The following is a 16,210-nucleotide window of genomic DNA, read 5'->3' as shown; positions in this document are numbered from 1 at the left end:
TTTTATTATTTAGGAGAAAAAATCCAAACCTACATGGCCCTGTGTGAAAAGTAATTGCCCCTTGTTAAAAATAACCTAACTGTGGTGTATCACACCTGAGTTCAATTTCCGTAGCCACCCGCAGGCCTGATTACTGCCACACCTGTTTCAATCAAGAAATCACTTAAATAGGAGCTGCCTGACACAGAGAAGTAGACCAAAAGCACCTCAAAAGCTAGACATCATGCCAAGATCCAAAGAAATTCAGGAACAAATGAGAACAGAAGTAATTGAGATCTATCAGTCTGGTAAAGGTTATAAAGCCATTTCTAAAGCTTTGGGACTCCAGCGAACCACAGTGAGAGCCATTATCCACAAATGGCAAAAACATGGAACAGTGGTGAACCTTCCCAGGAGTGGCCGGCCGACCAAAATTACCCCAAGAGCGCAGAGACGACTCATCCGAGAGGTCACAAAAGACCCCAGGACAACGTCTAAAGAACTGCAGGCCTCACTTGCCTCAATTAAGGTCAGCGTTCACGACTCCACCATAAGAAAGAGACTGAGCCAAAACAGCCTGCATGGCAGATTTCCAAGACGCAAACCACTGTTAAGCAAAAGAACATTAGGGCTCGTCTCAATTTTGCTAAGAAACATCTCAATGATTGCCAAGACTTTTGGGAAAATACCTTGTGGACTGATGAGACAAAAGTTGAACTTTTGGAAGGCAAATGTCCCGTTACATCTGGCGTAAAAGGAACACAGCATTTCAGAAAAAGAACATCATACCAACAGTAAAATATGGTGGTGGTAGTGTGATGGTCTGGGGTTGTTTTGCTGCTTCAGGACCTGGAAGGCTTGCTGTGATAGATGGAACCATGAATTCTACTGTCTACCAAAAAATCCTGAAGGAGAATGTCCGGCCATGTGTTCGTCAACTCAAGCTGAAGCGATCTTGGGTGCTGCAACAGGACAATGACCCAAAACACACCAGCAAATCCACCTCTGAATGGCTGAAGAAAAACAAAATGAAGACTTTGGAGTGGCCTAGTCAAAGTCCTGACCTGAATCCAATTGAGATGCTATGGCATGACCTTAAAAAGGCGGTTCATGCTAGAAAACCCTCAAATAAAGCTGAATTACAACAATTCTGCAAAGATGAGTGGGCCAAAATTCCTCCAGAGCTGTAAAGACTCATTGCAAGTTATCGCAAACGCTTGATTGCAGTTATTGCTGCTAAGGATGGCCCAACTAGTTATTAGGTTCAGGGGGCAATTACTTTTTCACACAGGGCCATGTAGGTTTGGATTTTTTTCTCCCTAAATAATAAAAAACATCATTTAAAAAATGCATTTTGTGTTTACTTGTGTTATATTTGACTAATGGTTAAATGTGTTTGATGATCAGAAACATTTTGTGTGACAAACATGCAAAAGAATAAGAAATCAGGAAGGGGGCAAATAGTTTTTCACACCACTGTATATATCACTCTGCTATTTATTGTTAGCTTCTGGCATGTTAAACTAAAAAAAGAATCTAAATATTTAATGAGGCTATTGAGAAAGATCCCTTAACTACCATGCTGCATAACACTCAGAAAACAATTTTGCTAAATTTCACACCAATTTTCTTTGAAATCAACATATATACACTAACACATGCTATTGTGAGACCCGGCCATTTTCACGCCTCATTTGTGTGTACTGTATATGTTTAGATTACTTTTGTGAAATGTTGCAGATGAAGAGCGGAGGAAGTGATGATCATGTGGTTTCTGCTCAAAGCACTACACTAACAGGACTAAAAATGGTGAAGCGTTAGACAGCAGAGAGTGCAAGCAGCAGCTGCATAACATGACTGCTATTTATTTCCTGATGGCAGATGCACCATGCTGACTTGCCTTGGTGTCACCCTGCTGTCTTAATGCTCCAGTGGAGTGTTTTAGAAAATATTTCTCAATAATTAAATCAAAGGATGCTTTTTATTGTAAAGCTGGGTGTTGGGCAGAGAAATACAATTGAATTCCATCTGTAACATAAACTTTAACCCCTCAACGTCCCTTTCCTGGTAGTTAATGAGGTTTGGTGTTTCTTGGAGCAGCAAAAAGTGGAGGCCAGTGAGTGAAACAAGCAGGAAGGAAGTGAGAGTGTAGACATCCCAGTTGTCTGTAATGAATGTAAGCTTTCATTACTTTTTTAAATTAATATATAATGTGAATCATTGTAAGTGCCATGAGAGAACCAACTATAACAATGGGAAAATGCTGCCTATTTTGACATTATTTTTACATGAATAGTAAGACTAGGATAAAAGTTTAGCAAAAGTTAAGCAAGTCACTCTGTTTAATATCACAGTTATCCATTTGGTTATTAAAAGAGTCAAGGTTAGAATCTACTTCGGTGTCTGTAGTTTAGGCAGTGTGGCTTAATGGTTAAGACTTTGGATTTGAGGTCTGAGGTTGTGGGTGCAGATCCCACTACGGACACTGTGTAACCATGAGCAGTCGCTTCACCTTCCTGTGCTCCAATTGGAAATACAAAGGAAATGTAACCAAATCCTTCTCAGATGTGGTAAGTTAATTTAGATAAAGCTATCAACCAAGTAAGTACATTTAAATAGAATGTAATTAACATTAAATGTTTTTCAACACTTTTAGTGCCCTGTTGGCAACAATGGTAGTATTTCACTGTGGCTTTTGTTTGGTAAAAAGTCAGCCTGTGCATAAATTGTGCCTGCTGCTGAATAAGTGTAAAGGAACCATAACACAATTTACCTCACAAATCCTTCTAAATGTAAAACTACTTCTGATCAAACGTCACCCATAGCATGCTCTGTCAACTTTATTTTGTTGCCACTCCTCGCGTGGGTATTGCCATAGGCAGGAGAAAACAAATGTAGCCAGCAATTATGCTAATCCAGTTCCAACTGAACAGTCTTGGTAAAGCTCAGACTGATAATGGAAAGGCCTTTTGTTAGGCTTTTTAAAAACAAGCTTGAATTTGCCATAAAAAGTTCAATTTTTTCCTCTGTTGTATTCAATGAATGCATTTTCAACTTTTTCTTCATTATCCTCCTTTATATGTTTTTCTCTTGACAGTTTTTAAGAATTTAAGAATAAGATATTGGGACATTTACATTTATTTGCTATGTAGACGCTTTTATCACTTTTAGCCTACAAAAGAGGTCTACACAATCAAGTTAACGTCAGTTTTGCGGACTGTTTAGGAACAAGTGTTAAAGGACAATGTTATAAAATTGAACATCACAAGTGAAGAGCTTTATATAAAACAGAGCCCAAAACTACTTAATATTGCCTTAGTTACAAGAACCATTATCGATGGGATATCTACAGGAAAAGAGTTTTTAGATACTTCTTAAAAACTTTGAGGTTGTCAGCATTTTGAGACATCTTAGTTAAAAGCAAACCAAAGAACCTGGATGGACTGATTGGTCTCCTTTCATTTGTTAAAACAAATTGAATGCTGTAATTTTTAATATCTAACAGCAGACAGTTTTATTGTTTACCTGCACAACACTACTTACTCTTTTGAATTCCTTTTTGAAATCAAATAATTTTACTTGGCTGTTGATCGTGTTTTGACAAGGTTCAAAATACGAGCACAAATATGATCAGCACCAAGCCCACCTAGCTGTTGGGTCTGAGGCAAAGACTGGTTGGTGAGAAATTGGCAAAATGCCTACTTCTTCTGTTGTTCACTGTGGAAAGCGAAATTCCAAATAGACACACCTTGTGCCTCAACTAAACCAGCATATAAGAAACTAGAATGGAATGCAATTTCAAACATAGGTAACAGTGGAACAAAATATACAACCTCTAGTCACCTTAGTCAGAATGCAGCTCAAGGGGCTGTTTATCACTCTCAAAACAGGTTTGGGATGTTATGTTCCAGACCCAGTTTCGACACAGTCATTTGGGTGTTCTGTCTTACGGGCATGTTTTTTTCATGTTGTCGTTTTTCTTTTTCATTTAAACATTCTTTACCCAGGAGTGAAAATAAATCACTGAAGTACAAAAGTGTTTCTCTTGACACATTTAAATATTGTTTTGCTGAATGTTTCATTTGCTAACTGCAGTAATGCTTTCAGGCCTCGGCAGCTGAACAATGATTATCCATGGCTTCTTTTCTGTCAAAAAACCTCATCTGTGGTCACCTTTGACCACCATATAGATATTCTTTTCACATTCAAAACTCCAACTTCCCCCATCTGAGATATGTTCAAGTTCAAATGTATTGTCATGTGCGCGCCGTACAATGAATTTCTTACCTGTATGCTTTTATTGACTGTAGTATAATACCAAAAACAGACTATGAATGTAGCACAGACAGTGATAAATGAAATACAACATCAGGCAAAATATACAAGAATTCACATCAGTTTTGAGTATGAATGATTGTTGAGTAGACTTATGACCTGTCCCTAAATCTAGTAGTGCACACGCAAATAGTCCTGTACTGCTAGAATTAATGAGGAAGAAAAATAACAGTGGAGGACAACTGAAGTCTTTAATAATACCAATTGCCTTTATAAAACGCTTCATGTCCTGAACAATGGGGACCTGTGTGCCAGGAGTATTCTGTGCCACCGTCACCACCATCTGCAGCACTTTGTGGCCCTGAGCTAAATCTGTACTATACCAGGATATAATGTAGTCAGTGAGAATGAACTCCACTGTGCACCTGTAGAAGGTTGCAAGTGTTGAAGGGGACATCTGGACTTTCCATATACATGTTAAGCTATAAAGGCATTTGTAAGTCTATTTGATGACAGCTGAAACAAATTGTTCCAAGTATAAGCCATTGATCCTTTAGAAAGCAGCTTTGCAAATTAAGATGGGAGTATGGTCTTGTTGTGATTGGAGTCCCAGGTGAGCTAAAAACAAAATTGCATGTAGCCTTCAAATGAGCTACCAAAGTAGGCCAGGAACACAACTAGCTTGTCCAGAGCAGCTTCTCCGTAATTCCATCCAGTCTTGAACTGTAAACAGTACACACGAGACGTAACTGTTTTGTGGTTTAAAGCGCCTTTGTATTAAACTGGTTCAGTCAATCTGCACAAAATGATTTCCCCCAGTAATCCAGTACTTGTGCCCAGCTTGTGCCCATTCAAATAAGCTTCAGTATTGCCAAATGAAGATTATGATCTTAAAGTTGACTGTTAGCGTCATATTGGTCTCAACATACTGATAATTTTAAATAACCATTTGAGGACTATCCTAAATATTATTACATGGAGTTTGTAAATGTATTACATATAATTTTTCTGCTTCTTTGCTTTGTCTTGTAATAGACTGCACCACCAAAACAATTCAAATGGTCAGAAGGCCAGTCAGGAGGCAGGTTTGAAGGATTTTTCTGGAAGCCATGTTCCTCACATTTGCTGTTCTTATCACTTGCACACATTCAAGATATTTTCAAAGATCAGGGAGCTAAGGGCCAAATTGGTTTTGTTTTCTTTTGAAAGAAAATGCAAGTTCAAAGGTTTTTTCTTTGTTTTTCATTTATAGGACGCCAGGAATGCACACGTTCACCAAGTCCACCTCTCTTCATAAAGGGTGCCTCCCCACTGGCATCTCAGTATGATGCCTCAGTTGCAGATTATACTCATTCCTTACTTCCACCACCTCTCCCTGAGAAGAAGATGATAAACAGAACAATATCGGCTCCAGATGGTGCCAGAGACCGAAGGGTCATCCATAATAGAAGTAGTCCCCATTTGAACTTGAGCAGCTCAGAAAGCAACATGTGTATTACGGAAAAACTGCAGCTTAGCACCCCTTCCAGTCCAGTGGATCAGCGGAACATATTCTCCTCTAACGAGTCCCTTGAAAGATGCCACCCCACTGCTACTCATCCACTGCGCTCTCAGACCATGGACGAAGTGACAGGAAGAAGAAAGGCCAGGCTGGGTCTGGGGGCCAAAAGCGGTGGCTCATTCTCCTCTTCACCTCAACTGAGCACCCCAAGCAGTGGTTCCCACTTACAACTCCACACCCTCCTAAGTAATATAGATAGCAGGGAAGGAGTTTACGCGAAGCTGGGCAGCTTGTATGCAGAATCTCTGCGACGTCTGGCTCTCAAATGTGAAGAACGCTTTACCCGCGGCCAGAAGAATCCCCTTCGCTTTGATGAAAGCAGTTGGTCGTTGTTTAAGTTGACATGTAACAAACCCTGCTGCATTGCAGGTGACTCTGTTTATTACTCTGCCAGCTGTGCCAAGGATCCCAAGAATGACTATGCTGTCAAGGTAGGTTTTCTTGCTGGTATTTACTAAAGCTTTGGAGTATCCATGCCTTTCTTAGAGAGTGAGTAACTGTTCAAAGTGGCATAGGGCACATCTGTGGTATATTTTTTTTTACATATGCAGCACCTATGCCAAATCAGGCATTCAGCTCTGCAGCTGAAAGCTCAGGTCTAATTCTGTGTAAGTGTTAGGGTTCTCTGTCAGGAGTGTGGAGTCTCCTGCTGCCTGTCTGGGCTCATCTGTCCTGTGAAATGCGTAGTGCAGAGATCTACAGATAAGTTCACTCTGAGGCTGCAAGGGCAGGTCGAAGAACACACGCTTATCTTCTTGTGACTTCAATCCCTCACCTGGGATTCCATGTTCAGGTTACACCCTGACTCAGCGCTTCTAGTTTGTGTCTGTGTTTATGTTGCTGTATATTTTGTCTGAGGAATAAAATATGTTGTTAAAAATTACAACTCCTTTGATACAGGTTTTAATTAGAATCTGTTTCCATTCTGGTCTCTAATTCCTGGTTAATGAATGCTTAATGTGATGCACGCTAGGCATAGCAAAATGTCATCTGTTTTAACGCCCACCATTCAGAGCACATTTACCTTTTGACAGTCATTTTTAACTCTTGTTTTCTAAGAAGTGAAGAATGCACTACACATTTTATTCATTTACTTTATAACCCGTAATCCAAGTAGGGAGATGAACTAAATACCTGTCAGAAATGCAGGGTGGAACTGCAGTTTCTTTTTAACACCCCTTACGGTTGTTTATATTCATTTTAAAAGATGAATAATTCATTTTGTAGGCCGCTTGGTATTCATATTTTAATTAATTTGGGTTTTCTGCAGTAAAATCTTAATGTTTTCAGGGACCAAACACATAATATGTTTATCATAAAGAAGAACAGAGTAGTTTGTTCATCCCAGATTCACATCTTTTGTAAGCTGTTGCATGCTGTATATTAACCCTTAGAAGAGAAGACACGTACACGTGATGTTTGTAATTGAAGATTCACAAACACGTACGTACATTGTAAACACCGGGCATAATCAGCAAACTCACAAACACCATGAGTATGTTATTTTCTGAGGCTTTGAATTGACTTTTATCTGAAAAATTTCATATGGACACCCTGTACTACTCTGCCCACATGGCTGGAGCTGCTTCTCCAGTCTCATTCTGGCTTCTCCTGCTTTTATTTCCACAGAAGGTGCTCATGCCAACTTCTTATGGCACTGTTGCACTACACAATTTTTAGGATTTTTCCGTTGTAGACTTCATTTGCATAATCTTAGAAAGTTGGGAGCAGACACAGCACGTGCACATAGCTGGTAGTCATGATGGCTGATATCCCCAGCCACTCAGTTCAGCCAGTCTGTGATTAGATTTTGCTATAAATCGCAGGGGCGAGTTTGTGTCTGTTCACAAGAGAACCAATAAGCATTCAGCCAGAAGTACAATGCATATAATGAAGGTTCAAGGAATCTCAAACTTGGATGTTTTGGAACTCACAAACAGAGGAAAAGGCTCCTGTGGCTGATGCCACAAGTTTTACATGCTATGGCAAAATGTAAAAGAGATTAAAGGGGCTGAAACTTCAGATACATTTGTTGTACCTGTAAAGCATTCATACGACTCCCGGCTCTATCAGACAGCATATCATTGGTTGTTAGAAGAAGGGGTGAGCTCAAAATATTTTGTAAATGTGAAAACAGTGCTAGGATGTGATCACAGAGACATCAAATCTTTCATTACCAGTGAGTCCTACTCATAGAATCGTATGTCCTCAGGCAACAAGATCAACAACTGCAGTTGTCAATTTTGACATCCCCCATGAATAGAAATTAATGTAACTCAGGTTTAAGCCGCTACTTCTGAGACAAGTTTTCAGTAGCAGATCTGTAGTTTTTAATCTTTGCAGTCTCCAGGTTCTTTATAGGGTGTCTGGTGTGTGTGCCCACTTTAGGATAGGTATGTCCAGTCAGTAAAGGAAAAGGTGGTGACATAATTCTTGAATGTCAAATACAACTAGAGCCTTTCTGAACATGAAGTTGTCATGACCTATTCTATGTGGCATCAAAATCTCAACTGTCATAGAGATTCCTGTATGTCCTGTTGTGTATCTTGCGTGGCACTGAAGCAGGTCCAGGTGATTTTCATTCGTAGGCTTCATTCACATAATCTTAGTGAGTCGGACTAGTTGATGGCATGGTCTCATGAAGCCAATCACCTAGTGTAACATGCCCAGTGACTTACTCCAACTATGTAGTGAATAACTCACTCTGACAAAATCTATTTTGCCTTTAGTTATAGGGGCGGGCCTTGTGTGCATGAGAGTGGACAACCAATGAATGCTCATCTGGAAGTACAAGCCATATAGTGTAGTAATGAGGAATTTGAAACACGTGTTTTTTGAGAGGTGTTTTGGACCGCGCAAACAGAAGAGAAACTCGTGTCTCATGTTTTTTATATCATGGCTGATCTCGCCATAGCTGTTAACCCTTTGCACAGCAACAGGATGATCACAGCTGTGCTGAAAGGTCATAACACAGTCAGTAAATTAGACATGGCCAGCGATTTTCATTCTTATAAATTGAAATGGTCTGGCAATGAGATCAGCAACTGCAGTCGGCAAGTCTGATATGCTCCATAACTAAAAGTTGCATAAATTGACATTTGCTCATGACATGTTAGTAATTGTTTAACTAGTATGTATACATTTTTATCTTGATGGAACAGTTGCCCTGTTAAATGTGTGCTTGGTAAGATCCAAGTGCAACTTCTGCAATGACAAGAACAAACACTTAGATTTAGCAACACTGACATGAAGTGAAAAGTTTAAAATATATAAAATAAGTTTTCTATGTACAGTACAGTATTTATTTTGTTGTTAACAGTAGATAACACTGCTTCCTTGCAGGTCTATAATCCCATGTTCAAATCTGGTGCCCTGTCTTTTTCTGTGGGGGGGTTTCATATTCTGTGTCCCGGTCTCTCTGTGGGTTCTCCTCCACCATCTCAAAGACATGCTGGTTAGATTGGCCGGCATTTCCATTATTGGTTCCTGCCTTGCATCCAGAGCTGCCACGATAGCGTTGCGTGATCCTGAATCAGATTAAGCTGTTTGGAGAATGTCATGGTAATGAGATGGCTTCTAAGTTTCATTTTTTTCAGACTAGTTTGAGAAGTCTAAAAATTATTTTAGTGCAGTTTTTTTGGGGTTTCCAAGGCCGAAGAACGTAGTGATGTAGTGGTTATATTCATCTTTTGCTTTGTTGTGTTTTTTGTTCAACATGATTGGAAAAGTGGTATCTGGAGGTGTCACTCGCATGACAAGATTTAGACTTGTGAAAGAAAGCCCTTCTGTCATTTAATTTTGTTTTTGAATTTACAGTACTGGTTATGGCTTTTTTTTTTTCCCTGTTCTCTGTATGTGATATACATCTCGTATTTCTTGGCTCTTGTTATGTGTGCCCTTTTTTAAATTAATGACTTACTGCTCTGTTCTCTGACCACTATTTTGGCTTCGCATCCTGAGCTCTGTTATTCAATTACTGTATTGTCTTCCCGGTTATGACCGCTGTGTGAATTCTGACTTCTCCGTGCCATCTCTTAATTTAATTTTCTCTCAAAACTGCTGTTGCCTTGTGCCAGTTGTACAGTTTTATTTCATTTACGTGACACTTTTATCTATGTTGCCATATGCCTGCCTGATCACTCTCCTAATCATTACATGTCAAATTATACAACTGAAGGTATCCGTGCCAGAGCAGTCTGTTCATTGTGAGGCTTTGTAAAGAAGTGTGATGAAACACAAAAGCAACCAGAATGTTAGAACACATGTCCATCACTGACGGCCACAAGCTGTGATCAATTGAATTTTGTCTGGCATACAGCTTATCTTTGGGCAGCACACAGAATATTATCAGAAACTTCGAATTTCAAAAGATGATTGTTTCATTAAAGAGAAAAGGCTGAGATTAGTACAACATCTTAATTAACGATTTAGCCGAGATACTCATCAACACATACATTATATTGCTTTTGTTTGTTTGTTTGTTTGTTTTACAGTGATAAAGTCGTTGCCATAACCATGAAAGAGTTTTTCAAATAACAGTCGGGCAAGTGACACATGAGGCACAATTTGCCAAACACTTTTCCCAGATAACACATTCTCTGAGGTTATAACAGCCAGCACAAAGCATGCTGCTGTTAGAGCTACAAAAACACTTATTTGAGGTTTGTGGCCATCTAGATTGACAATTCACAAATATACTACATTATCAATGCTGGGTACAATGTGACGCCATTGTCATTTGCTTACGAGGATGTTTCATTTGTTACTGCCTTGTCTAGCACATGCACATAATCAGACGTGACCATATCTGCCAGTGCTGTTACACAATTACATGAATAATAAAACATTTGTGTTAAGAGATTAACTGAGGGATAACTCAATGTTGATGGTCCCTGAAAAGTGAAGAAATGAAATACAATCAGTACGGCCTGTAATCTTGTGAAAAATTTGAATTGCATGCTTCAAACACATGTAGACGTGTACATAGCTGAGTAAACGTGGGCTACATGATTGAGTCAGTGATCCTCAGTAAAGAGACCTGGTGGAGTTGATGTTAGCTCGACTGCCTTACAGCTTCAGAAGATTGGATTTTTTGGATGTCTCCTGGCCCAGTTGCTGTTTGCCTGGAGATTTTACACTTTCCTCATTTCTATGTAGGTTTATCTCTGGTTATTATGTTTTGTTTTTTTTTTTTTTTTTGTCCTCCCACCTCATAAAACGCACACAAGTTAGGTTTACTATCAACTCTACGTTGGCCAGAGTAAGTGCTACGATTGATGGACCAATGCCTCCCTTCAGGGTTAGTTCCTGCCACGTTCCCAACGCTCAACAAAATTAAAGGTCAAGCCTAAATATCTTAATATATTTTCCTTGCTTGGCCAAGAAGTCGGTTCCCTTCAAGAATTTCGTAAGAAAAATGTCTATCATTTATAAAGCATAACATTTCATTTCTTATAGTTTTGAAATTTTTACATCATACAGATGCTGTTATCGAAGTTTAGAAGAAAAATACCAATGATTTATATAGAGGGATACTTCATTTTTAAGCTTTATTTAGTGTGTGTGTGTGTGTGTGTTAATAGGTTCTGTGTCCTTTTTTATAGCATTTAGGGACTTCAGAGACTATAGATATGCTGTTAAGAGCTCTCATTACATTTTATACAAAAAACCCCATTGTGGTCTTGATTTGCTTTGTTTTGCCCCTTCCCCAGTCAGTCATATTAATCCTTTGAAACCAGAAAGCCAGTGTTCAGGACAAGCACACATAGCAGCATATACCCAAACCTACTGTATCTCCGGCACCAAATCCCTGCTGGACTGAGTAACCGCATACGCATTGAAGCTGTGCTGTGCTACTGTTATACTACACTGCGCTGGAAGTCTTGCAGTCCATCGCTATAGAAGCAAATTCCCAAAAGGCCACTATACCTTTCTGCTGTCATTACCCAGCCAGCCGCCATACCGGCCTTCACTATGTTAGTAGACTAGCCTCATAATATACCGCTGTCTAGTTACACTATTTATGTTACTTGTGCTGCTTTTTGTTCTTTCTTTCTTTCTTTCTTTCTTTTTTTCCAAAGGTGCAGTTTTAGTATTTGGTCTGTGCAATGGATGATACAAAATGATTAAAACTGTGAGACTGTAAGTGATACAGCTTGTTCTATAGCATCAACCTGTTGTTATAACGTTGTGGCTTATCATCATATCATCAATATATAATCAGATTTTTTAATTTGGCTGAAAATTGCTAAGGTTATAGTGCCAAAACACTGGGGAGTTAATCTGTTAATCAATGCATAAATTAAATTTGCCAGTAAAGTAAAACATCAAATAAAATATATATTCATTTTTTCTAGTTATCATAAGATTCACAGTCCAAATAAAAAACAAACCAAACTGACACAAACTTGCTTTGAAAAGTTCCTTTTTTCTGAGTCATTCCTGAGAATCTCTGTGTTTCCTTCCCAGGGCTTTGATTTTTATGAGCTTTGGTGTGTCGATTAGCTAAGCGTGTTTTTGTAAGATACAGTATCTCCAGTCTGGAACTTTTGTTTTTTTGGATGCACCATAAAAGAAAGCAATTCTGCAGAGTCATGGCAGAATAAGATTTAACAGTGACTAGTCTGGGAACAGAATTAGCACAGAATGATCTAGAAACATGTCTGGCTGCTAATTATTTTAGGCTACACATTTTAGCAACAACACTTATTAAAAGACCTGAAGCAGGTTCCAGAAAAAGCCCCAGTTGGTTCCCAGTTTATTTATGTTTCAAACTAATTTTAATTTATGAAATCAGAATGAACTGTCTGCATTTCTATAGCATATGAGTGCCACAAACTAGTATCCATGTTGGCATGTAAATGCAACGCTGTAATACACACCCTTTCAAAATGTTATTATTTGAACATTTATGGCTTAACTGCCTGAATTCAAGACGCATTCCTTTATTGCCCTATTTTCATATTATAAATTGGAATGTTAAATGTCAAACGAGTCAAAAAACGTTAAGAATTTTCAACTGCAGCTAAAAAGAGTGCCATGGCGAGGTGTGACACACCCGTGCGTCAGATGGAAACACCTTTCTCGTTAATCCTTTTGTGGATTCTTCTTCAGGTTGGCGTGAGCCATTGCAGCCCACTTTATATCGACTCGTGTCCTCGGACTGGTGCTGCCCTGCACTGTTCAAGTCATTCCATGGATTTTTAGTTACATTTAGCTCGGGGCTCAGACAAAATCTTTTGCCGTTCTGCTCTTTTGGTAGCTGCATTCTTGTAGACCCTGTTTGGTAGAATGACAACAATAATTTATTTTATGCATGATTATTTGCATGCAAAATTGAATGTATAAAGTAGATTTTTTTCGCTCTAATACTGCCAGCTTTATGATAGAGTACATATTTTAGACTTGTTCTTTGGACCTGTACCTATGCTGCCTTAGATGTATTTTCTTATTTTCAGTTTTCTTGATCGGAAACAAAACTTCAGTGAAAATCTCAAATTTTGACACACATCCGAGTTTGTACCATATTAAAGCTGGAAGGACTGATCGAACGAGAAACTTGACCATAAACGAAGCACCATTTAGGAAAAATAAAATTCATGAGTGTGCATCTGCTGTCAAACGAATATACTATATGTGTATGCAATTCAATACATGTAACTGTGTATATTTGTTATTCAGTACGTGAGCCATAATTTCCATATAAATCTATTCAGATAAAACGTCAGCTGTCAGATGTGTGACAGCTTCTTAATGTGGTGCAAGCAAAGAAACTTCACTCTTTATTCTTACATACATTGCTGCATCTGCCATATCTGTGAAAACACTGGGAGCGCTTGCGCCTTAAGCCAATGTCATATTACACGACTTCTACTCGGAGATTATGCCAAACTTGATGAGTACAGTTGTTGATCTTGTTGCCTGAGGATATCCAGTTACACAAGTCAAAGTCGCATGGCATGTCCAATTCCAACGCAGAACAACTTTAGAATGCCAGTGATGTGACAGAATTGTGCAGTTCATTCAGCCAGTGATTCTAGTCGGTGTGTCTCTTCCTTGAGGCCCACCACTAATTTGCCTAAGCAGTCGAACATTTGCTCTTAAGAAATTTAAAAGTTCAGCTTTATGTGCTTCCCCCAGGTCCAGGATGTCATTAACTCTTTTATGTCATTCACTTTTTCAGATTTGCAAGAATCGTAGTCCAGAGTCCAAGCAAAGTCATTTCTACGGTCTGGAGGTGCAACAGAATCTACCTCCTCACTTCAACGTGCAGCAGGACTGTGGGCACTTCATTGCCTGTGTCCCATTGAGTATGCTGCCTCCTGGTGAGGCTGCTGGATTGATCTGCAACTCTCAACAGGAGCAGGAGGCCCCAAGAAGCAGGGACCTGGGCACTTCAAGTCAGTCGGATAGCGAGCGTGTAGTAGTTATAACTCGGGAGGTGCCATATCAGACCACCGCAGACTTTGTTAAGGAGTGGGCAACCTACCACAGGGATCAGCCTGAGTGGTATGAACGGTGGGTGTGCTTCCTTTTGCTGCAGCTTTGCAATGGCCTTGAGTACTTGAAAGAGCATGGTGTTATCCACCGGGATCTCTGCCTCGAGAACCTGTTGCTTGTTCATCATAGTAAACGTTCTTCTTCTGAGAGCAAAGCTCAGAGACAGCTGCCCAGGCTGGTAATCAGCAACTTTGCCAAGGCCAAGCAGAGGACCTCCAGTACTACTTTGGACCCCAAGTCTAAAAAGGATCAAGCCCGATTGGCCCCTGAAATAGTCTCTGCTTCCCAGTACAAGAAATTTGATGAGTTTCAGGCAGGTATTTTGATCTACGAGCTTTTACACCAGCCAAATCCTTTTGAGGTCAGCCCTAAACTAAAAGAGCAGGAATATTCCTGCAAGGACCTTCCAGAAATTCCTGATGCCTCCATATATTCAGCAGGACTACAGCAGCTGGCTCATCTACTCTTAGAACCTGATCCTAGTAAACGCATCCACATCCAGGAGGCCAAGAGGATCCTCCAGAGTTTGCTGTGGGGGCCCCGTAAAGATCTTCTGGAGCAGCAGTGGGAGCAGCGGCACAACAATCACGTCCTTGATGAAGGACTTCACAACTGGCTGGACGTCAAGCGGGCACTCCTCATGATGAAGTTTGCTGAAAAGTCTCTGGAGCCCGAGCAGAGCGTTGAACTTGAAGATTGGCTGTGCTGCCAGTACTTTGCTGTTGCTAACCCAGTGTCTCTTTGCCGCACTGCTGAACTGCTGCATTTCTCAGAGTAGATACTTTGTGGGCCCAACTTGCAGGGGCATAAACAACAGGAGCTGGAATCTTGATGCTTGTCTCTTGGTAAATAGCGTTTTTTTTTTTTATTTAGGTGTAACTTTGTTCTTAAAGTTCTTAATACATACATGTGCCTACAGATCACCGTTCTAATACACAGGTGTGGACTTTTGGCAAGTACTGCTGCGTCCTTAAATTATGACTTACATTATTAATGATTTTTTTCTCTTGCTGTGTTATGCCAAAAATAAAACTAAAATGATCTTTTTTTCATAACTGGGTCCTGTCCCTTTGTATAAGGGACGATAATCTAACCGATTGCAATATTAAGCTTGTGTACTTGTAAGTAGGCCTTGAACAGCACACAGCGACACCCTTTGGTTTCCCTGCTCAAGAAGTACTGCTGCTGGGAGTGCACCAGTACACCACTGGGGTTTAGGATGTACATCCCAGTATCTTAGAACAGGGTAAATGAATGGAGCTGTTTAGACCTTCAGTCATGGTGGGGAGGAGCGGGTATTGTGTTTTGTATATTTTCTTTAGTAATTTGTGTTAAATATTAATTTAAGTTGTGCAGATTTCATTTTGGACCACCAATAAAATGTAAATAACTTCCCGTGTCACTCTTGTGTCATTGCGCATTATCATAGGATGTGATATCCATCCAGGATACCGGCCTCCACTGCATTCTGTGGAAGACCAGGATATCCCAGCTTCCTCTTTAATTTGGGGGGGGAAAAAAAACAAAAGAGGAAATGCCTGCAAAATCTGAGTGACCTCCGCTTTTGTTCTGTCTCAGCATTTTTTCTGATTAGCTTTTGTGCTAAACACTATCTCAATGGCACTTTTTAAAAAGATGAACACAAGTGAAATATTTTAATAATCTGGTTGTGGCTCGCGAGGATGAAGCGTTTGCTCGGTGCCATGTGGGCCGCAGTGTTCGGCTGCAGCTTTTTTTTTTTGTGTGTCACTCCTTAGCCACTGAAACTTCTTTAATGACACTTCTGAATTTGGTTGTTTCTTAGTTATTTGTATCCTAAGTCACTTATCAGTTAATTTCTAAAGTGTGAAGGGTGCAAGATGGCACAATTGAGTCAATGCTTAAGATTAAACCTCC

At 39.7% G+C, this 16,210-nt stretch overlaps 1 protein-coding gene across 1 annotated transcript in view; it reads left to right on the top strand.

The window, feature by feature from the left end:
• LOC120532090 (inactive tyrosine-protein kinase PRAG1-like) overlaps positions 1-15,723 on the top strand; it is a 177,376-nt gene extending 161,653 nt beyond the window's left edge. The window contains exons 7-8 of the mRNA XM_039757994.1: positions 5,507-6,246; positions 13,998-15,723. Coding sequence (XP_039613928.1) covers positions 5,507-6,246; positions 13,998-15,092 — 1,835 coding nt within the window. The 3' untranslated portion in view covers positions 15,093-15,723. The remainder of the gene's footprint in view (positions 1-5,506; positions 6,247-13,997) is intronic.
• Positions 15,724-16,210: the final 487 nt, after the last annotated feature.

Source organism: Polypterus senegalus, chromosome 7 (assembly GCF_016835505.1).
Source record: "Polypterus senegalus isolate Bchr_013 chromosome 7, ASM1683550v1, whole genome shotgun sequence".
Classification (NCBI taxonomy): Eukaryota; Metazoa; Chordata; class Cladistia; order Polypteriformes; family Polypteridae; genus Polypterus; species Polypterus senegalus.
Note: the sequence above shows the minus strand (reverse complement) of the source record. Positions and strands in the feature narration are given on the sequence as shown.